The sequence below is a fragment of the Anoplophora glabripennis genome, unplaced genomic scaffold (assembly GCF_000390285.2).
Source record: "Anoplophora glabripennis isolate ALB-LARVAE unplaced genomic scaffold, Agla_2.0 scaffold9, whole genome shotgun sequence".
Classification (NCBI taxonomy): domain Eukaryota; kingdom Metazoa; phylum Arthropoda; class Insecta; order Coleoptera; family Cerambycidae; genus Anoplophora; species Anoplophora glabripennis.
The window spans coordinates 2,625,420-2,650,578 of NW_019416258.1; the positions used below are offsets into that span (position 1 = coordinate 2,625,420).

Here is a 25,159-nt window from a genome sequence, read left to right on the forward strand (position 1 = left end):
GATTTTTTCCCATCTTTCGGTTATACAGGGTGTCTCATAATTAGCTGCCAACCCTGAACAGGCCGATTCTATGATCAAAACTAAGTAAAAAAGTTCATATGAACATGGGTCCGGAAATGCTTCCTAAGGGCACAGGGACCCATTGAAGAGGGAGGAATGGAAATCATTTTTTTGCAATATCTCTCAATCGCGTTGTGATAAATGAATGAAATTTGGTATACACAGCTAAATTTTGATGAGCAATTTGATGGACTAATCCATTTATTTCCACAAGGTCCATTGGGGTGGGTACGGGGGGGCCCTTGGTACTTTGCGTGTGTAACTTTTTCATCTTTGACTTTTTAACAAATTGGACAGCAAATTCCGTTTTCCCGAACTGTTTTACGTTAAAAAGGTACTCTTGTTTCAAATCGTTATCTTTAACGGTTTCTGAGAAAATCGCTCTTGAATTAATCCCACTTTGGTCAATTTCATAGTAATTTAAACAAAAAATAATAATAATAATTTAATACGTAATCAGTAATACACATTATTGATGTAGAACAATTATGATATGATGATTTGTTTATGGCTTTTGCGATGGTAATGCTGCGCGGCAGAACGCGAGTACGGCAGAAGGTTTCCAAACAGAAGGCTGACATCAAGGAGGACATTCCTCACTGTATTCCGCAATTTAGCTGCAACCGTCACTTTTCGAAGGGATCATAAGATGGAAACTTAATTTTGATAACAGACAACAAGCTATTTTAAAAACTGTTCAAAAAACCCTCCACCTTCTCTGATACAAAGTCTTGCCCTACGTGTAACACTTCTCGAAGCTATTAAGATGCTAAAACGGTTTTGACGAATTTCATTGGCTGCATCATTGATACGCTGCAGCAATTCCTCACGGGTATCGACTTCGGTGGCGTAAACTTTTTGATTTAGATATCCCCAGAAAAAGAAGTCCAGCGGGGTTAGGTCGGGAGAACGCGGCGGCCAAGCTACCGGTCCGTGCCTCCCTATCCACCGTCCAGCGAAATTTTCGTTTAGGAAATTTAGAACATTGCGACCACTATGTGCCGGGGCTCCATCGTGTTGAAAAAACATGTTACGTCGTAAATTTAGAGGCAGATCATCGAGAATTTGGGGAAGATTTTCTTGAAGTAAGTTTAAATAAAGATTTGAATTGAGACGTTGTGGAATTTCAATAGGTCCAATCAGAGTGTCGTGAATTATTCCCGCCCATAAATTTATGGAAAACCGTTGCTGGAAGTTTGTTCTCCGAACAACATGTGGGTTCTCTTCTTCCCAATAATGAGAATTATGAAAATTTAATTTTCCATTTCGGGTAAAAGTAGCTTCGTCACACCACAAAATTTTGGAAGCTTGCTCGTTGTCCAGCGACAAAATCCAGCGACAAAATTGCATACGTGGCGCAAAATCTTCTGGTATCAAGCCATGTACACGTCGATAGTGATAGGCATGTAGACCTTGTCGCTTTAATATTCTTCCAACCTGAAATGTTAGTAGCACATCTAATCAATTCTGTTAAGGAAATCTTTAAGATATGTAGTACCGTTGGCCGAGGAACATTTATTTGCCTTGAAATGTTCCGTATGCTAGTCGTAGGATCTTGTTCAATAGCGTCAAGGACCTCCGCTTCCCTATTAATCCTGGGACGTCCTTGACCCGGTGCCTTTCGAAAAGTGGCGGTTGCAGCTAAGTTGCGGAATACCGTAGGGAATGTCCTCCTTGATGGCAGCCTTCGGTTTGGAAACCTTCTCCCGTACTCGCGTTCTGCCGCTGCAGCATTACCATCGCAAAAGCCATAAATAAATATCATATCAACTAACTCTTGTCCCGTAAACTCTTCCATTTTTTTCGCTTAGAACTATTAAATTGGCAATCGGGTTGACAATACTTTGACATAAGAATACCTTGATTATTTTGTTTAAATTACTATGAAATTGACCAAAGTGGGATTAATTCAAGAGCGATTTTCTCAGAAACCGTTAAAGATAACGATTTGAAACAAGAGTACCTTTTTAACGTAAAACAGTTCGGGAAAACGGAATTTGCTGTCCAATTTGTTAAAAAGTCAAAGATGAAAAAGTTACACACGCAAAGTACCAAGGGCCCCCCCGTACCCACCCCAATGGACCTTGTGGAAATAAATGGATTAGTCCATCAAATTGCTCATCAAAATTTAGCTGTGTATACCAAATTTCATTCATTTATCACAACGCGATTGAGAGATATTGCAAAAAAATGATTTCCATTCCTCCCTCTTCAATGGGTCCCTGTGCCCTTAGGAAGCATTTCCGGACCCATGTTCATATGAACTTTTTTACTTAGTTTTGATCATAGAATCAGCCTGTTCAGGGTTGGCAGCTAATTATGAGACACCCTGTATAACCGAAAGATGGGAAAAAATCAAAATCAGTTAACGTGTTTCGGCGTTTTAAAAAAATTAACTCCTTCAAAAGATATGAATTTTATTCCGTACTTCTGGCCATCCCTGTTTAAATACTAGAGTTCGATTGTGGGTTTCGTGAAGAGCATCGGCTTCTTGCACCTGCGGGAACTAAGGAAACAAATCATGCCAGACCACAAGTGTTTGGGCAACAATCACGTGGTCTTTCTATTACTGATTTCTATTACTTTCTATTACTGATACTGGGAAATGAATTTAATTTAATATGTGAATATTGAATGTAAGTTGCCGTAAAATTAAAGTACTGTTTGAATACCATGCCGATTGAGCTAGATTGGAAATATATCGATAATAAAACGTTTTCAAACGGCCCAATTAGTTAGAACGGAAATCAAATTGATAACATCAAAGCGATACTTACCGGCTCGGACGTTAACTTCCCGGCTGAGTATAATTCCCGCTAAATTTGAAGCTCTGCAACGATAAATCGTGGAGTGGACATCTTTCCTGTAGTCCTCAGCCCGAAATGGTGGGAAATACAGCGTCCCATTACCGAGAGATTGCCTGAAACAATGAATGGCGTCAAATAATTTAATCAAGCCGGAGAAAAACGAGAAATAATTCTCTATCGCAATTTTTCATCGGAGTTCTATTTACGCTCGAGTTAGATGATCATTCCATCCCCAATTTATGGCATCAGCCACCGACATTGTGAGAAAGAGCGTAAAATTTTAATAGATCCGTCACTTTAGAAAAGCAATTGGAAAATCCTGGCTTATTCCTGGTCTGGAAATAAACTCGTCTGCGCTTTTAGATTCAAGGTTTCAGGTTAACAACGCTTTCTACTTTATTGGAAGCATTTTAGGGAATAAATTGTTTTAAAAATAATCATAAGCCTTCCTCTGGTACGCTTCCGGGTAATTGAATCTTTTATGGATTTTGCGAACATTCTGATTGGCATGCACTTCTGGATAAATAGTTTTTCTAAGAATTGTGTTCGATATACTACGTGATTCAGTCATAATGTCATTCATTTTAACCACGTATTCGGAAGGCCTAAGCGAAACAGCTGATTTTTTACACAGTCGTCTAGAATTTTGCAATTCGTTTCAAGATCAAAGTCCAATGGATCCTAAAACTTTAATAACAAAGCTATGGACGAATCAGTGAGTGTTTTTTTGGCCGTAGTGCCATTTTAAATAGGTAGGTACTATACTTATTGAAAAACAATAAGTCATACAATACGTACTACAAACGGAATAATTAACTGAACATATGTAATACTAAAAATTCGTATTCAATTATAAAACATAGTTAACAATCTTAAAAATACTAAATTGTATAACCCAACATTCGAAAACAATTATTATCTTTATACATTTGTTTTTATTAACAAATAAATAAAACTTGTTAATATTTACAATGTAAAAAATGTCTTACTCATTCATATATCTGGCTAAAAAGCCATTCATTGTAGCTCACTACAGATTAAAAACGTATTAAAAGCTAGGTTAATGACCGAAAGTTACGGCAGGTAACTCACTACCTAGGTCAGCGGTCAGTTGCGGTTCGAAAAGGGATTAAAATTTTTTTAATCGCGTATTTGTATTCTACTCATTTTTCCCTACCTTCCCTTAAAATTATCGGCATTATGACTGAATTACCCTGTATATCATAATATATGTTAATATTCTGATATTCATTGATTTAATTACCAAAAACATCACATAATAAATTCATGTAAGTATATACAAAAAAATTAAACAAGCTTTTAGTGACTTCATTTTATTTTCGTATTTTTTTCAGCAAACCCTTTCATTTGATACCCATATCATAAGGGTGCATAAAAAATAACTGGTCTGCCATCTTTGCGAGTCCGCCATATTGGATTTAGAATGACGTCACTTAGCTAACCACGCATTGTCATCCAAACTAAACGTGTATGCAAAATTTCAGCTCAATCGGTTGGGGACTACTGTTTTAAAATTCAGTTACAATATTTGACCCATACTAAAAGCTTGTAATAAAAATGCAATCTTCGTAAAAATAATGCTATAGCTATTGGAAATAAAAATAGGACATTTTTTTGTTTGTAACAACAGTTAGTGGCTTTACTATATTAGGTACGTATATTTTCGTTACTGTTTATTATAGACTACAAGCCCATCGGAAATTTTCAAGGGGTCATTTGACCCAGCATGAATTACTTATAAATCAATACTACCACATATAACAATAACTTTAGAAACTATGCCGTCAATTCTTGTTGGTACAGGTGAGTACACAGGTAAGCTAAACATGTCCACTAAGGGCGGGTGGTTTTCGGCAAAACATTTTGGTACGGTATTTCTAAAGTATATAGGTTATACAAAAAAAAATAACCTTGACCTAATGCCGTACAAAAGTGGCAATACCGGAAGCCAGGAAAATTTTTGATTTTCTGAAAATTTTGGCCCGGTTTTTGGTGATTTACGTACGGCATTTATACTGCAAGCTACGGATTGATACGTAGATAACTTTTTTAGTGACGCCGTACGTATCTGCTGATACAGGGGTTAGAAATGCAGTGGGCAACCCTCTAATACAGCCCCCATTGTTTCAAGTCATTGAAAAATGTACGGGATCGATTCCACCTGCTTATTTAACTCTCCAAGTAATTCTTAGCAACTATGTCTGAAAATTATGGTTAATGCAAAAGTTTATAAACAATTACTTGTATTTTGGAATTGAGTTTTATTTTTCTTTCGATAAGATCATTAATTCCTGTACAACAACCACTTTTTTGATAAAATATAACCAAAAACGATCGTACTATATCATAGCCGGTTATAATTATTGGTACTAATTAAAAATTCGAATTAAAAAATAAATCTATTGTGAAAGTTTACAATATTTTGAAAATTCCTTGTTATAGGCTAAAAATGTTATATTCAAAATATTGTGGCTGTAATTGACTTTTCATAAGTAAAAAAATAAAATAAACCAATGACGTACATTTTTAACTAGTAGATTTTACATAGCTGATAATATTTTTCATTAAATATTACTACATTTTTAGATCATTAATAACTATACGGCATTTACAAATTTTCAACAGAAATATAACATAAAGAATGAAAATTGCAATGCCGTACATATTTGTTGGAACCATTCTCCGAAATTGTATAACTCCAAAATGAGTTTTATCCTAATTTCAAGAGAAATTTAATTTATACCGTAGAAATTATGATGGCATTGTTTAAAATTGTGTATAGAGAAACGCGAAAATATTTTGAGAAATGTAGAAATTTAATGATCTGCAAGAAAGTATTATTTTTAAATAAATATAATAATAAACAATTCATTAGAATTCCTTTATAAATACTTACATTTAAAACAGTGATATAATATGTGCTTTGAAGTAAGAGTACCGTCGTATCTGCATACTTGCAACTTCTGTTACAATTGTTTGAACAATTTATTTATGCAAAAATTGTGATGAAGCCACTGGCATATAATATATGTTTAAAATTAGTAAAAATAATTTAAAAGTGCATTTTTTACGAAAACAACTTTAAGATTGTCGGTTATAAACATGAATAAAACCACATAAAAATTACACGCCGAAAAGAAAAAAGAGACAGAGAAAGAAGATGTTTCGATGGCCAGCTAGAAGCGGTAATTTTAATTTTAAAATAAAAATAACTTAAAATTTTTTAAAAAATATTCGAATGCAGCTTTTTTAATGATTCTTTAATACTTTTTTGGATTTTGAAAAAAATTATGTACTTGTGAAAAAAAATTAATACATAAGCTTTTCTAATTTATAAAATTAATAAATTTTATATCGTCCTATGGTTTTTTAACGGCATGTTACTTAAAAATTATTTTACATCTTAAATAATGTTTTAGCAACAATGCCCACCATTTTTCAAAGATCGGAAACCATAAAGATCAGAATATAGGGGTTTGCATCCGGGGTTTTTCACTCCTGTATCGACAAATATGTACGGCATTACTGAAAAATGTTTCTATATGATATTGTATATATTATGGAAATGCCGTACAGTAGAAAATAATTTGTATTAAGGAGAAAATAGTAGTAAAAATAAAATCAAATCTTGCAAGTAATACTTATTTGCAAAAATATATTTCAAGCCATTTAGAACTATTTTTTTGTACGGCATATTCTTTTTGTTGATTATTGTTGTCAGTATTAACAAAATATATTAATGACGTATAAAAATTTTTCACCGTGAAATCCTACTTTTCAGAGGGAAATTAATTTTCCTATAGTAAGCACATATTTCATGGAAAATGTACGGCATGGCCAAAAATGTCATTATTTTATAAAATAGAATTAAAATTTGTGAATTTGATGTTGATTCAAATTACCCCCCTTACCCTACTTACAAATAGAGGGTTGCACCCTGTATTCCTAACCCCTGTATCAGCAAGTACGTACGGCGTCGCTTAAAAATTTATCTATGTATCATCCGAAACTTGCAGTATAAATGTCATACTGTAATAAATCACCAAAACCCGGGCCAAAATTTTCGGAAAATCAAAAATTTTCCTGGCTTCCGGTATTGCTATTTTTGTACGGCATTAGGTCGAGGTCAATTTTTTTTTGTATAACCTATATGCTTTAGAAATGGTGTACAAAAATGTTTCGCGGAAAACCACCCCCCTTGGTGGACAGGTTAGCTTACCTTGCTTCTCCTGTTCACATTACGTTAGTATACTGTTGTCTTTGTTATCGAGCGGATGTTGCGTAATTAATTCCTATGCTTTGGTGGTTATGTTGGCGTAGTGTTGACAATTTAATTTGTTTCTTTTCAATAAATAATGCGTACGTCTATGTCCCGCGGCTTAGTTCTGATAGCCCTATCAATTTATTAATGACTGCAGCTTGTAGCTTGTCTTAGAAGTTATTTCTGTAACAAGCAAGTTTAACTTTTAAAAAATCGTTGACGCATGGCAAGAACAGGAATGGGGCCATGTACGGAACCTTGAGGCACGCGTCGTTATTTAGATTTCTACCGAAGAAGATTTTAGTGGCTATTTTTATGAATTAGATCGTGGGTTTGATCAATCTTTTTGGCTTTAAATGCCATTTTGCCTGCTGCGGTCTCAGCTATTGGCAGCTGGTAATTGATGTGGTGGTCCTGGTCGGAAAAGCAACAGTTTAAGTAGAAATTATAGCCGGATACTTGGACCCCCAGGAGGATTCGAAGTAAAGCGACCCCGTTCTCGGAGAGTATCGAACTCATCCCATTTCTACCTCATCGCCAGAGTGAATTAACGTCTTATGTTAATTGGAGCTGGGTGGTAAGGGGGGGGAGGGGATGAATAAGGTCTCGCTGGCTATACCGTCACGCTCTTCCCTCGATTCGCACCTCCCCTAGAGATTTGTACCGTTAGTACGGAACCTTACGCTCAAAGCGGAAACCGGTTTGCGACTTCCTAATTTATTTATGGCGGATTCGGAAGAATTAAGTTCTAATTAAAAATGAAAAATAATTACTTCGCCGGAAACATCCGACACACTCTCAGTATCCCCTTCAAACTCGTAATCAGTGATAAGGAAAGATGCTTTAACGACTTTTCTGAAACTCCCCATTCTTTCAAGGAAAATATGTCAGTCGTTGCTGAACACGGGAGAAAGTTTTCGTAACTTTAAACAAAATACGCTGAACGGGTTAATAATATCCCGCACTCTCCACCGCACAAAAGCTGAATCATAGCTACTGCCATGGTCACGCTAAGATGAAGACATTGCTCATAACTTTAGAGTAAGTTTGGCGATTGTCACGTCTTGCATTTATTGCAGAAGCTTTCTGGAGAAAAGTAGAAAATACATACAGGGTGAGTGACGGGAAATCCTACATACTTCCACCGTAAACAGAGTCCATTAAAGAGAATATCACATTGCCATTAAAAATATAATTATTAATATACAGGGTCTTTTGTAGATTTAGATCAAAGATTCTTTTCGAATATATTTGAAAGGTTTGTGCAAATTCCTTAATTTTTTGGTGAAACTACATACTATTTATATAATGTTAGCTGTAATTCAACTGACATTCTGAGACATTCAGAAATTCCAAAAATTCTCAAAAAATTCAATTAGAAGAGTTCATATCAATTTTTTTTTAATGTAACTAGACATTTTAAAAGTAGTAAGTAATAAAATCTGTGAGATTTGTGTTGAATTATTTACAAACAATCAATTTTGACTAAAACTGCAAATTCAGCATTTAATGTAACGCTTAAAAATTATTAAACACTGCCTTGGAAATTAGACAAAATGACAGTATTAATGTAATTGAAGGAAGAACTAAGTGCAATTAAATGTTTGTTTTAATGGCTGCAATGAATACAGGGTAGCCCATCGAAAACGTACCGCAAGGCATTACAGGGTAGTAATGAACTTTTCGGCAAAATCCAAAAACAGGTAAAGTTTGCTTCTGAGGGGGACAACTTTTGGCGCAAAAAGCATAGCAAAATCTTCAACCCCCTAAGTGGGGGTGCCATCCCCCAAATTTTTTTAAATGGGAATGGGGGTCAAGTGGGGGGTCATTAGAAAGGGCTTTTAATTCTCTATACATCGATTCTTACTTTTTGAAAATCGATCCATTATTTTAGAAAATATGCAGCTTTGAAAATACGAACAATATTTTTGACGAGAAATGCGAAAATCGATTTAATTTTACTTCAAAACTTACGGTATTAGCTTGGTAAATTCCTTCAAAAGAATTCGCTGTTTTTTTTCTGATTTGCGAATTCTTTAGCCTGATTTTGGTGAGCAAAAAATTGTCCGCTTTTTGTTTCGTATTTAGATAGGCCACAAGAAGTTGCTAGATAACTGTCTTGTGACTTGTAGTTGAAGAGTACCAATACTGCCGAGTCTTTTAAATTGATTAATTATGGTGTACTCAATTCCAGAAAGAGTAGAAATTATTGAGCTTTTTTTCAAAAACAATGAATGCGGAAATCGGGTCGCCGAACTGTTCAACCAACGGCATCCTGAGAAACATGCGTCTGGAAAAATTGTTCGCGAATTGGTGGCCAAATTTCGCGAAACTGGCTCCGTTCATAACAAAAAGAGGCAGGTTGAAAATCCGGTACTAAATGAACCTACGGAAATAGCGGTATTGGGGCAAGTGGCAATGGATAGTACGCTGAGTACAATGCAATTGGCTACTGCGACAGGAGTGAGTCGTACAAGTGTCCAACGAATATTAAAAAAATACAAATTCCATCCTTATAAGATTCGGCTAGTGCAAGAGCTAAATGAAGACGATTTTGATCGTCGTTTGCAATTTTGCGAAATAATGACTGAACGAGCGATAAACGATAATTTCCTCTTTAATGTGTGTTTTTCGGACGAGTGTACGTTCTTCTTGAATGGTTTAGTGAATCGCCATAATTGTCGTTACTGGGCTGATACCAATCCAAGGATTTTCCATGAGACACACTCCCAACACCCCCAGAAGTTGAATGTATGGGCAGGTATTTTTGGAAATTCCATTGTAGGTCCTTTTTTCCTTCCTGGAAATTTGACAGGCGATATGTACTTGGATTTACTACAAAATGTCATCGACCCAGCTCTAACAAATATCATAGAGGACGACCCTGCTTACAATGAACACGAACTGATTTTCCAGCAAGACGGAGCTCCTCCACATTACTCGCTCAATGTGCGCAATTACCTAAATGAGACGTTTCCAGGACGCTGGATAGGACGAAGAGGTGCAATTGAGTGGCCCCCTCGGTCACCCGACTTAAATCCTTTAGATTTCTTTCTCTGGGGGCACATTAAAAGCAAAGTTTACAGCACTCCACCTGATACCTTGGAAGATCTGCGAGGACGAATCATTAATGTATGTCGCGAAGTAACACCGCAAGTGCTCCAGAATGTTCGACAACGGTTTGAAGACAACCTGTATCATTGTATGCAAGTTGGCGGACAACATTTTCAGCATTTACTTGACTAATACCGTAAGTTTTGAAGTAAAATTAAATCGATTTTCGCATTTCTCGTCAAAAATATTGTTCGTATTTTCAAAGCTGCATATTTTCTAAAATAATGAATCGATTTTCAAAAAGTAAGAATCGATGTATAGAGAATTAAAAGCCCTTTCTAATGACCCCCCACTTGACCCCCATTCCCATTTGAAAAAATTTAGGGGATAGCACCCCCACTTAGGGGGTTGAAGATTTTGGTATGCTTTTTGAAACAAATTTGACCTGTTTTTGGATTTTGCCGAAAAGTTCTTTACTACCCTGTAATGCCTTGCGGTACGGTTTCGATGGGCTACCCTGTATATTATTTTATGCTGAATTTCAGTTTTAGTCAAATTTTATTATTTATAAAAAATTCATCAAAAGTGTGACAAAAATATCATCCACATTCTACCTTTAACTATTAAAAAAAATTAATACAGAATGAATACTTTTATATGGTGTGATAAAAACGGACAAAAAACTTTCGCAAGGAAAGAAATAAATATAATTTTATAGCACCTATTTTATATCGGCAAATTTAACTGCTTTTCCTTTATTGTTATTATTAATTAATAAAATTAATTTGTGTTTTTAAATAATAAAATGTTTGCTTCCAGTTTTTTTTTAAATGTAATATGCTCAAACGCTAAAACATTCTGTAGATGCAGAAACTGCAGAATATTCGCATTTTAAAAATCATATAATTTGAAAACGGCTCAACAGATTGAGTTGAAATTTTCAGGATAGCCTAATCGTGAGAAGAACGTTTTTGAAAATTTACTGAACAGCCAACGGTTCAGAGTTTCACCAAAAAATTGCAGAATTTAAACAAACCGTTCAAATATTTTACCTAAATCAACAAATAAACCTATATATTAATATAAAAGGGAACTATACACTTTTTAGTGGTCATTTGATATTCCCCTTAATGAACTATGTTTATGGTAGAAGTATGTAAAATTCCTCGTGACTTACCCGGTATTATATCCCACTAATCGGAATGAGCAAATGTCGAGAATTTATTAGCGATCTTTTACATTTATTTTATTTTCAAAATTTAAATCAACACCTTACCAATTTTTATATGTGTGATAAAAGAATCAAAGTTGATTTAAGTTCAATATTTGAAAAGTTCTGGTAACTTTAAAGAATACACTAAAGGGCATAAGGTCAGTGATTGTCGGATATTGTGGAATACTAGTTAAAATTGATAAAAATGATGTCACGTGTTGCATCTTTCACAGAAGTTTTCTGGAGAACGGTAGAAAATATCATGTCCAACTAGACGGAAATGTGCAAATGTCGAGAAGTACCTATTTATTAGCCACTTCCGGGCATTTTTTTATAACTTCGTAGCATTTTCCTTTAAAAATTTAAAACAGTGAAAACTCGTTTTCAACGACAACCCTATAAATATAGAAATAGCGGTAAAATGTCTTTAAATCGATATTAAGTACATATAATTGATTTATACAAGTATCAATCAATCAAGCAATGGAAAATGTATATTTGACATGGAAATTAATATTTGATTATGATACGATTATACGTGAAATTTGTTACAAATAATTATCCTAATAGCTAATAGTAACAATGACGATCCGTTAGGAATATATTTAGTAACGGATTTAGTGACCCCTGCCACTTAAGCGAATAAGACGAATAAGAGAAGAATAAGAGAAGTAAGACAAGTAGACATTTTGTATACAGCAAGAGTTTCATTTTGTAGGCCACGAGAAAGAGCTGGGAAATGACCATTTCGCGACTTTTTATTTCCGTAAGATGAATTTATCACTATAGATGCTAAATATTATGTACAATGACATAGTCATAAAAATTGTTTACAATCTGGTTAATTACGTAAATTCACGTTTTTCGCTTATAACTTCTTCCGTTCATTTTCACAAGAAAACAGTCAAATACTATTTTTTTCATCTTCAAAAGACCTACAAAACTAGCCCTCGAGCGCCAAAAAATATTGATTAGATCAAAAGTTAGTAACAGAAGAAGTTTATTTATGACTTTTGAATTAAACATTTATTTATATAGCTGCATTATTATTACCAGAACGATTTAGCATCACATCCTCTCATTCCTTATCACTGTCTAAGCAATAACTCACACGAAATCTGGAATCGATAAGTTGAATAGTTTCCACAATCGCACTGATTTTTTTCATGATATATTTCATAATAATACATTGAAATTTATCATTTTTTTTTAATTTCAAATTTGCAACCTGGAAAGTTTTTTAATTTTTTAGCCTTAGTTGCAAAATGAAATATACGACGCACGCGCGTGGTATAGTTATATATTATTACATATTTGGAAAGCTTATGAAAAGAGCTTTAAGTTAAAAAAAAATCGTCAAGATTCGTTGAAAAACAACGTAATTACAGACTGTCAAATTTGACGGCCTATTGTTAAACAAATTAGGTTGGTAGCGGCAAAAAAAGTACTGTCATAACCGGCAACCCGAGTACTTTCCCAGATAAAAATATTTTATTTGTGGAAGTATGTTAAGTGCATAAGAAATATTGTCAAAAGTCAGTGGGTCGCTTGATTTTTCGGCTAACCGTGGCGCGGCGGAAGGGTGGGGGAAGCGAACGACAGCGAGTCCGAAGATAATGACGATAATATTCATAGTCCTGCCGTTAAAAAAGCGAAATTCGCTTGAAACTAACCCCCATTTTTATGACTGTGAAAACTAATATGTTATTGTAGGTACATAATATTTAGCATCTATAGTGATAAATTCAGCTTGCCGAAACAAAATGTCGCGTCCATCTCTATATTTCCTGGCTTATAAGGGATATACGCATCGTCGTCCGTGCTTTTTTATGTCCTTCGTCCATTTAACAGAATATGCCTAATACCGATACTAATTTAGGCTTTAAAAATACAACCGTTGGCGTTGCCCAGAATAAGCCTGATTCATGCGCGTCCAAACACGTTTGCGGCAAATTAATTCACTGTAAATTTCACATCGAGCCACCTATATCAAAAGATACGGGAGGTAACCACTAATGACAAAATATTCAGCACCTATAGTTCTCGGTCTGCTGATCAAATGTGCATCACAGCATTGATCGGCGGCGGTTGCCTCAAACCCCTTGTGAAATTCTAGGATAGTTGCACTGTAATTAAGGCTGTGTGTCTAGTTTTGCGGTTAGTTATTGACACATGTTCGTTACTGACAAATATAATTCAAATAAAAGTATATTGAGTGTTAGAAGTTTGACTGCATTAATTTTAACAGACGATATAATACATTAAAATAAAACCTTATATGACATGGAACCTAAATACACCAGGAAAATTAGCGAAAATAAAAGAGAAACTCGAAAAAAGCCCTATCCGCGAGATTATTGTATAATTGTCTAAAGGAACATAATACAAGACATCTCTCATCTCGTCAGTCAAAAACTTTTATTAGCTAACTTTTCTATTTACACAAATAAGTGAGGAAAACAGTTTTTTCACTTTGCAGGGAAAACCATCAATTTTAGCGAAAAGTGACTCTCAGACAGCTTATAGGGAGTAAAATTATCTACAAAATGAGACTGGTTAAATTAAAATCGGTTAATAAACAAAAAAGTTATTGCAAAAAAACAAGAAAAGTGCCCATTTTTTCATTTGTTTATAACTATCGCATTTATTGTTAAAATTTTATAAAACCTATGACAAGTTGAGGGTTTTGTCATACTTCAAAAGTGTGCCAAAAGTGGGCGCTGTAGGTGCGATAGTTTTCGCACAATTCTATTTGTTTATAGCGGAGGCTCCAAAAGTTATGAACTTTATGCCTCTGTACAGGCCTTAATTTTCAATCAAACATGATTCTGAAAGCGTCATTGTAGTCTTAAAGACGCAATTAAGCGACCTATTAAAAAATATCGCCGCTTTTTTGACATTAACATTCTCAAATTGTGCATTAAAAAACCGTGCGTTTTTCGCTTATAAACAATTTGAATAACATTGTTGCTATTTATGCTATCTCACCGAAAATAGGTGCAATGGATAGCTGGAAAAAAAATACAGTTTTAAAATAAAAAAAGTGCCCTCTACGACCAACAGGAGCCAAGATAAGAATCTTTTTTTAAAAAATCGTAGCGCAATTGTTTATAAATATTAAGACTTGAATTTTTCGCAAAATAAAGTTTACGACGTAAACTACGATTTCCCGTGAATTGCATTGAAAAATGTGGAAAATTAACGACTCACGAGCCGTTTAAAGAGAAGGTACTTGCTAAGTAAACTGTCCGGCGGCCGGCGGCGTGGTGGTGGGGGAAGCTCGTCCAAGTGAGTCGCGCGCGAAAAAAGTTAATTCCATTGAAAAATGTGGAAAATTAACGACTCACGAGCCGTTTAAAGAGAAGGTACTCGCTAAGTAAACTGTCCGGCGGCCGGCGGCGTGGTGGTGGGAGAAGCTCGTCCAAGTGAGTCGCGCGCGAGAAAAGTTCGAATTGATGCGCGCTGTAAACTTTGCAATATCTCGGCTGCTATTAATCGTAGAAACTTATTTATTTTAAAACTGGGGTAGCTCGACGAAAAAATAACAATGGGCATATTTACGAATTCGTAGAATAGCCCTGAACCCCATCTTTTATACTTATTTTTTTTTAATTTACAAAAATGTCACAAAAATTATTGTTAAACGAAATATTAATTAAAATTTCAATTTCGGAATTATTTTACTATTATTAAATATATAAATGAAGCTATCGTTCATTTAAAAAGTAATTTTTTTACATATTAAGCGAAAGTAAACTTATTTTTTCAATATTTTATTAGTTATTTAATTACGATTTAAATGTAAAATTAAAGTAAAAATTCACAAATTATTTTCAAATTATTATTTATTGTTAAAAAATTTAAAAAAGAATAAAAACATTTGAATTTATTGCATAATTCTCAAAACTAAAAAATATTAATAGAAATAATGCGGTCGATAAAACTACAATTTTAACTTCTTGAAATTTTAATATATAAAGTTTTTTTTATTATATTTATTACTAATTTATACAAAAAAAAAAATTTTGCAACATAATCAAAATTAATTCAAAAAATATTAATCACAACCATTTTCAATAATAGATATAATGCAATATAATACAACAATTTAAAATTTAAATTTTTTTCTATTTTTATGAGAAATAATTTGAAAATAATTTATGAATTTTTACTTTAATTTTACATTTAAATCGTAATCACAAAATATTGAAAAAACAAGTTTACTTTGCCTTAATATGTAAAAAAATAACTTATTGCTTGGCCTAAAACCATTTCCGATAATTTTTCTAAATTATTTAACAGCGAATGAATTGGAATTAAAACGATTCACGTTGTACCTCTGGTGAATTTTATGTGTTTATCGATGTGTTTTTTTTAAAGATTAATAAAGGGTAGGTACGTTTTTTAAAGTACAGAAGAGACTATGATTGTTTGAAGTAGTCGTCAGTGCGACATAAAAAACAGTTGTTTACAGTTTTTGACAACTATGGCAAAAAGTAGGTATAACCTTATATCGCTGAATACGTCTTTAGAAGTTCTATCTATTTATACAATATAATATAAAACGTCCTATTAAAAAAAAAATGTCGGTAATGTAGGTCTGTCAGTGGCTTAAAAAAATAGAAAATATTTCAGAAAAGTGAGAATATCTATTTACTAATTGACCTGTTCCAGCGATTTTTTAACATCTAAACTGGAAAAAAATGAATTTTGTTCCAACATTTTGGAACAGTGTATGTTGAATTTATTTGTACGCTTGCAACAGAATTGAGTTTCCATAACCTACTCTGCAATTATGTGTGTGTTTCTTTCTTTGCAGGGCGAACCATTACCAATGTATGAATTCCAGTTCTGAAGCCGTGTTTTCTATAATAAGAGTCCGTACTATTCCGGCCCAATCTCTTAACTCATTCATTATTCCATTTCGCAAGGAGTTATAAAAGCACTGCTAACGAAAAAGATGCGATTAAAGTGTAACATGGCAAACAAGATATGTAATATGACAAACATCGTCGCATACCCAGTAATTACAAGATTCTTTCGCGCTGTCCTTTCCCATTTTAACGATGTTTGCTTTCTACTTGGAGTGTTGTTTACAATGTCTTTTTTTATAAACGTATATTGTTGCAGAGAAAAGGCCTTTCATATATAATTTCATTAAATACGTACAACACAAAGCATATCTTATACTTCTCGTAATTATTATGTGTAATAGTCTGGGTCTGGAAAATATTTACACAAAAGAAATATTTTCCAGCGTTTTATTTTTATTGATTTCTATACAAATGGAAACATTTTGTCTGTAAGAGATATGTTAATGGATACACTAAAAAGTTAACGGTAAAGTTAACGGTTAAGTTAGCTTTGTCGAAATTATCTTTGCCAAGCCAATTTTTATTTTTTAAATTCATCTGTTGCTGTGTTATTTATTTTCATTTGTTCAATAAAGCAGCGATTAAAAAGTTTCTTTTTTCAAAGACTATTTGCGATACACCTCGCAAGATATCTCGAAACCTTTCGAATTATCTCAAGAACAGCCGTACACGGCTCATCTAGACTTTAAAAAAATGCAGGATTACGTATAACTGTTTTTAATTAAAAGAGATAATCCCTGATGCCCTTATGTACGGACCGACGGCAGTAAAAGACCGTCCTACAAAGTTTGAAATGAATGGTAAGCAATAAATTAGACGATTTAGGCGCAGCATCTCTCTTTCCATTTAGCTGTAACTGAGATTTGTGTCCCAATAGTCTTGTTACGTTCCCAATCAGACTTCGCAGGGACAAACGAAACGTTTAATTAAAAATATAATTTGTGAGACCGTCAGGAACATGTCACATAATACCGTAAACAATACTTTTATCTGAAATTTAACTAACCTTCCATTTTGGTCGCCACATGTATTACTAATGTTCATGTAGTGTTACCTACGACAGAAATTTTTATTAAATCTTTAAAATAATTTAAAAGTCGTATGTTTTCACCTCTTTTAAATGTAGATATTAGACCAGGAAAAATAGTGGAGAATAATATGTACCGTATCCACATGCTGGAAAAGGCGGGCGACATTGTTTAAAAGTTGATCAAACGCGTTTTTCGACTGTAACTTTTTTTCTGACGGTTCTACAGAGAAATGGTAAAATACTTTTTTGTTATATAAAAGATGTACAAAACGACGTCTCGAGCGTCAAAAAAATATCAATCCGGTCAAAAGTTACTTGCAAAAAAAACGCCATTTTAAATAAACAATAATAAATCGCGATGCAGACTGCAGACAAATAATTTATCCGTAAGTGGATTATTTCGCGAGTTATGGCCTTATAAACAAATTAACTAATTAACGATCTGTACAAATCTGTGCGGTACCCGAAGTCGTGCCAATTTTTTTATTGGTAGATTTAACAAAAAGATATCGAGTTCCATGTTTTTTTCTCAAAAAAAAATGCATTTTTATAGCGAAGGGAAATTATTTAAGAAATTTCCTTAGTTGCAAAATTGAATACGCCCTTAATTTATAATTTATTTAAGTATTTTATTACATATACTAAAAGAGCTTAAAAAAATTTCAATTTGAAAAAGATTCGTCGCGATTCGTTAATAAACAGCGAAGTTATGGGCTTTTAAAGTTAACGGTATATTTAGGCCAGGAAAATAAACTGGGAAATGACCATTTCGCGACTTTTTGTTTCGGCAAGCTGAATTTATCACTATAAATACTAAATATTATGTACAATAATATATTAGTTTCCAGTCATAAAAATGGGGGGAAGATTGTTTACAGGGCGGTTAATTGTATAATTTTTACGTAAATTCACGTTTTTCGCTTATAACTTTTTTCCGCTCATTTCCACGAGAAAACAGTAAAGTACTTTTTTTTCATCTTCAAAAGACCTACAAAACTAACCCTCGAGCGTTAAATTAATTAGATCAAAAGTTATAAACAGAAGGAGTTTATTTATGACTTTTAAATGGAACAATTATAAACTGCGTTATTATTACCAGAACGTTTTGGCATCGCATCCTCTCATTCCTTATCACTGTCTACTAACTCACACGAAATCTGGAATCGGTAAGTTGAATAGTTTACAAGTTATGGCCTTATAAACAAATTAACTAATTATTACGAATCTTGACGATTTTTTTTTAACTTAAAGCTCCTTTCATAAGCTTTCCGAATATGTAATAATATATAACTATATCACGCTCGTGCGTCTTATATTTCATTTTGCAACTAACGCTAAAATAGTATATTACGTAATAAGTGTTGTAAAAAGCATTTTACGCACGAATGGAAAAGTTACGCACGACGCAGCGTAGCGGCGAGTGCGTAATTGCATTACACCACGTATTACGTACTATACTTTACCTACGACCACTACTGTAAATACTTAAAAACACACCGTCTGCGATCAATGTAAGATTCCTATTTTACGTACGGTAAAAAAATCGCACAGCTTGGTAAAAAATTCGTACAGTTTTCCTAGCAACGGTCAATACAAACAGTATTGTATTGACCGTTGCTAGGTGGTTGCTAGGAAAACTGTGCGATTTTTTTACCGTACATAATAGTTACATTGATCGCAGACGGTGTGTTTTTAAGTATTTACAGTAGTGGTCGTTGGTAAAGTAAAAAAAATTCCAGGTTGCAAATTTGACAATAAATAATAAAAATGATAGATTTCATTGTATTATTATGAAATCTACCATGAAAAAAATCAGTGCGATTGTGGAAGATCCTCGGGATCGTCCAGACTAATAATTAGTTAATTTGTTTATAAGACCATAACTTGTAAATTATTCAACTTACTGGTTCCAGATTTCGTGTGAGTTATTAGACAGTGATAAGGAATGAGAGGATGCGATGCCAAAACGTTCTGGTAATAATAACACAGTTTATAAATGTTTGATTTAAAAGTCATAAATAAATTTCTTCTGTTTATAACTTTTGATCTAATCAATATTTTTTGAAGCACGTGGGCTAGTTTTATAGGTCCTTTGAAGACGAATAAAAAGTACTTTACTGTTTTTTCGTGGAAATGAAAAGAAAAAAGTTATAAGCGAAAAACGCGAATTTACGTAAAAATTATACAATTAACCAGCCTGTAAACAATCTTCCCCCCATTTGTATGACTTTGGAAACTAATATGTTATTGTACACAATATTTAGCATCTATAGTGATAAATTCAGCTTGCCGAAACAAAAAGTCGCGTCCAATTCTATATTTCCTGTACTATATTGTTGAATAAACAAAGTGCGGAACGAAAAAAAAAATATGCATATAATCAGCAGCCGGAGTGCTTTCAGTACAGTAAATATTAATTGTACGGGTAAGAGAGAAGTCACATAAAACAATTTTCGAAACTCATCCGAGCGTTCGATTTTCCATTAAGTCCCACGGTGCGGTGTGGTGGGGGAAGCTGATCGGTCGCGTTTTTCAATCTCGAAAAAAGTTGTCGCGCATCTTCAAAATCGATAGCGCAACTTTAGTCTTACTTTTCTCGGGATCTATAAAAGATTAAATAATATATTTTTTTAATTTTATAACGCTACAAGAGGAATTGATTTATGCAGCCAACAACCACAAAAAATGAATGTATCACGTTCCAATGCGCATTAAGTATTAAGTGGGTTATTTATTGCAACATTATTCATAAAAAAATTGGGAAGATAACTGCTGAAGGATAGGTGATTTGTGAAACATGTAGATCTTTTAGAGACGAACAAAAAAGTATATTACCATTTCTCTGTAGAACCGTCAGAAAAAAGTTACAGTCGAAAAACGCGAATTTCTAATCTTTGATCAACTTTTAAACGATGTCGCCCGCCGTTTTCAGCGTACGGATAAGGTACATATTATTCTACACTGTTTTTACACTGTAAAAACAATGTAGAATAATATGTACCTTATCCGTACGCTGAAAACTAGTGCTGGCAACTGAAGTCGGTTTTTTGGATAGTCGGTTAACCGGTTTCGGATAATACGGATTTTTACGAAACCCGAAAACCGGTTATTCGGTTATTCGGTTATTCGATTCTTCAAATATCCGATTATTCAAATAACCGATTATTCTTAGACATAGACTTGTCCGATTGCAATTGACCTTTTTTTTTGGAGATCGATTTCTTCGTAAACAAATTTCACTTCCAGATTTTTGTAAACACCTTTTTTTTTAGACATCAATTTCTCCGGGCCTGTCTTTGTAAAGCACCGATTTGCAGATATCCGGTTTTGGCGATTCAAGTAACGGGTTATTCGAATAACCGGTTTTATCTGAAATCGGTTTTTACGGAACCCGGTTAACCGGTTTCACTTTTTCCGGTTTTTGCTAGCACTAGTTTTTACTATCTATATTTCCTGGTCTATATTATTTTTAATTAAGAGAACAAAGTGCCTGTGAGTGGTTGTTAAAACATTCATATTGCGAATGTAACAAACATAATAATTATTTTTTAGAAACGTAGGTTACGTTTCTTTAATATTGAAGCCAAAACTGTCAAAAATGAGTGATAAAAAATTTAGGCGGATCTTTAAAAAGCAATTATTTAAAAAATTAACAACAGCACACTCATATTACGTCAAAATTTCGACAGTGAACACAGTTCAATGGCGTCTACGTTTTAATTTTTTAATTTACGTGTAGATTATTTTAGGATATAAAATTTCTAGCGGCAGGAAATGCAATTTTGCTTTCTGATCTCGTTCCATCAATTACAAATAGAAACTTCGGTGTCACTGCCTGAGCGAGGTTCATTTACAATTTATCTTTGCATTTTTAAAAGTCTCGAATCTTGTTAAGGTTTTATCTCCGCATCCGCACTATTTTTAACTTTATAGGATTTCGTTTTAGCACTCCAACTATGACTTAACAACTCAGAACGAGGCATCCCGAGTCTATCAGGGCGTCTTAAAATGAAAAAAAAAAAAAAACGGACTCGGTTCGGTTTATAAAGCGGAAAATCCATTGTTTCATGTACAGGGTGTTACCACGAGCAAGTGTTGTTTATTTTACCCTGTAATGAAATAAACGAAAATAATAAGGTGTTATGGGTTTACATAATATTCTTCCATCAAAACAGAAAAAAATTGCAATTTGTTCATTAACAACACTATTTTTTTAATAATTTGTTATTTCAAAAAACGTCGAGTAATGTACGTGTTGCAGCGTAACTTAGTACGTGTACGTACGTGTTGCAGCGTAAATTAACAATTTTGTCGTTTGTAACAGTAACTTAAAAAAATTAATTGAAAAATGTTGAATAAAAAAAATAAAATAAACAGTGTACCTGAACATAAACATTCATTACTTTTTGAAAAATATATTTTGTAAGTTTATTATAAATGAACGGTTTCAATCATTCAATGTGCCAACTTAAATTTCTAGTCACACTGAGATAGCATGTTTTTACTTAAAGATCCGAGTTAGCATGTTCTTCAAGCTTAATTTGAGATAGCATGTTTTCCAACTGAAATTTGAGATAGAATGTTTTCGAACCGAAATCTGTGACGGCACGTTTTCGTACTAAAGCGTCGATATTGATTATACAGGGTGTTCCTAAATAAGTGTCGCAACGGAAAACTGTAAATTCCTCTTGAAAAAAGAAACATTATTTTCCTCTTCCATTTTTCTCTCCGGGCTTTCGTTTTCGAGATACAGGGTGTCAAAACTTTATTTTTTTTTTAGTTTTTCGCCAATATCTTAGGAATCGTTTGAACTACAGGACTTAGCTTTTGTACACACATTACCACTATTAATAGCTACTTTTTCGCACCTTTCTCGGATTCATTGGACGTGCCAGTGGTGGAGATTTTAAGGTACCGTAAGGGTTTTCCCCCCCCCTAAATTTTACGCCACTGGAAAAATTGACTTTTGACAGCAAATTCTAAAGCGCCAATGAATTTTACACAATAAGAGTTCTCTTGGTTCATTGCTCTAAAGTCAACCGTTTTCAAGAAAAATGACTTTTTATGAACAAAAGCAAACATTTTGCTAACGTTTCGAAAATCTTTTGTAATTCAAAAAATAGGTAGTAATAATTAACAATTTTAACGAAATTTAACAACAGATAGGATTTTAACTTTTTTTTATCAATTTGGCGAGTAAAATTTACAGAAACTGTTCAAAATTACGTCCGTTGGCTTGAATGCACGCATTACATCTTCTAATCATGTTTCTTTCTGCCGCTGCGGTTTCACCTCTATCGGTCAACTTTTCGATAGTATTGACATGGATTTCATAAACGATGCATTTCGTTCTCCGGATGTTCTGTTCAGTTACTTGCACTTGCAAAATGTTCAAAATGCAAAATGCAAAATGTAAAAAATTTTCGAAACGTTAGCAAAATGTTTGCTTTTGTTCATAAAAAGTCATTTTTCTTGAAAACGGTTGACTTTAGAGCAATGAACCAAGAGAACTCTTATTGTGTAAAATTCATTGGCGCTTTAGAATTTGCTGTCAAAAGTCAATTTTTCCAGTGGCGTAAAATTTAGGGGGGGAAAAACCCTTACGATACCTTAAAATCTCCACCACTGGCACGTCCAATGAATTCGAGAAGGGTGCGAAAAAGTAGCTATTAATAGTGGTAATGTGTGTACAAAAGCTCAGTCCTGTAGTTCAAACGATTCCTAAGATATTGGCGAAAAACTAAAAAAAAATTAAAGTTTTGACACCGTGTATCTCGAAAACGAAAGCCCGGAGAGAAAAATGGAAGAGGAAAAAAATGTTTCTTTTTTCAAGAGGAATTTACAGTTTTCCATTGTGACACTTATTTAGGAACACCCTGTAGATACTACGTGTCTATTTATCATACTTTTGCTGATGACACTTCTATAGAGCAGCCATATTCAACCCTTTTGTGGGTTTGGGGTTATCACAACATTATGGGTTTTATGAACTCCGTGGTTTATTATTTCCTTTTTGGAGCATTTTAATAAAAGCTTGTTTTTAAAATATTTTTTTTACTTTTCATTTATTTACACCTTTTTAGTTAGAAATATTCCTCAGTCAATCCATTTCAAGAAATGCCTCTGCTACTAATCGTTGAGGAGTACTCTTATGAGGAGACAATCCCGGTTGGCATCAGTTCATAGTGAACATCATGTTTAGCTATCAAAATTATAGTCTAATTAAATGGGCTTTTAAATCGCAATTTGGCCAACTTGCCTGAATTTTTGATATAAGTTAGTTTGAGGTATATAATAACAATAAGTGATAGTAATTTTTTTTTCAACCCCCAGCCAGGGGTGAAAAGAGATAAAATAAAAGGGGTTTTCAAGATAATTCAAAAGGGGTAAGAGTTAGAAAAAAAAATGTTACAAAAGTTGCAGATTAAAATTCTACATAAAAATGGTCTATTGACTTTTTCTTGTACTATTAAAATTAACAGAGATAGGGTGGCTAAAAGTTAAGGGACAATTTTAGAAATTTAAAAAATCATAAGCAGAAAAATGAATGAATTTTATATATTTTTTTTCAATCTACTCTAAAAATGTTAACTTTCGTTTTAGAGAAATAGATAAGTACATTTTTTAATTTTTAATAAAAAAGGTTATAACAGTTTCAATTTTTTAATCGTTAATTTTTATGATTTAACACTAAAACAATTTTTTTTCTATGCCATTCGATTGATTATTTAAAATAATGAAGAGTTGCTTTTCAAATTTTGTTTTACGACAAAGAGAAAAAATCACGTTCGCTTTGTGAAATTGTTATAACTTTTTTATCAAAAATTAAAAAATATGTCTATTTCCCTGAAAAGGTAAGTTTACAATTTTTAGAGTAGATTGAAAAAAAGATATATAACATTCATTAATTTTTCTGCTTGTTATGATTTTTTCAATTTCTGAAATCATCCCCTAACTCTGTTAAGTTTACTAGCACAAGAAAAAGTCAAGGGACCATTTTTATGCAGAATTTAATGCTCTACAACTTTTATAATAGCTGTTTCACATTGACAATTTATTGATGAATAAATTGACGAAGTTCTTCATGAATTAATTCACGAATTTATTGGTAAACAGTGTGGTTTTACACTGCTACAGACTTTGTCAAGTTTTTTGACGTATGAATCAGTTCTACCAATGAATCAAAGAAGCAAATAAATTTCAAAAATGTCACCTTTCCACTCATAATTGTAGTGATACAACAGCGGTACCGTTCTGACACATATTAAATAAATATTAGTTTTTGTAAGTAACAAATCAGTAAAAACTATCCAAAACTAGTACGACGCCATACAATTAGTTACATATTCCAATAACATAACCTCATTACTGATCTGATGCTAGAAATCTGTTGGGTTGGTACTTCCGACCTTCACGAAGAAATTGACGAAAATTAGAACATGCTCTAATTCGTCAAGAACTTCATGAAGTTATATGACAGCAAATTTGGTGCATTACACTTGTCCAATTTCTTGATGAAGCGACTTCATGAATTAATTAATTGATCAATAAATTGTCGATGTAAAACAGCTATAAGAAACTTTTTTTCTTTAGCTCTTGCCCTTTTTGAGTTATCTTGGAAAACCTCTTTATTTTATCTTTTCTTCACCCTGGCAAGGGGCTGAAAAAAATTACTGTCACTTATTGTTATTATATATCTCAAACTAACTTATATAAAAAATTCAGGCAATTTGACCAAAACTGCGATTAAATACCCATTTAATTGGACTATTAAACATATATGCAAAGTTTCGTGTCCGTGCTACTAACCGTTGAGGAGTGCTCTCGTGAGGTGACAAT

At 33.4% G+C, this 25,159-nt stretch overlaps 1 protein-coding gene across 1 annotated transcript in view; it reads right to left on the reverse strand.

Moving 5' to 3' along the window:
• The window catches only part of LOC108908956 (Down syndrome cell adhesion molecule-like protein Dscam2), a 306,735-nt gene that overhangs the window by 162,663 nt on the left and 118,913 nt on the right, over positions 1–25,159 (reverse strand). Inside the window, exon 3 of the mRNA XM_023457289.1 lies at positions 2,838–2,980. Coding sequence (XP_023313057.1) covers positions 2,838–2,980 — 143 coding nt within the window. The remainder of the gene's footprint in view (positions 1–2,837; positions 2,981–25,159) is intronic.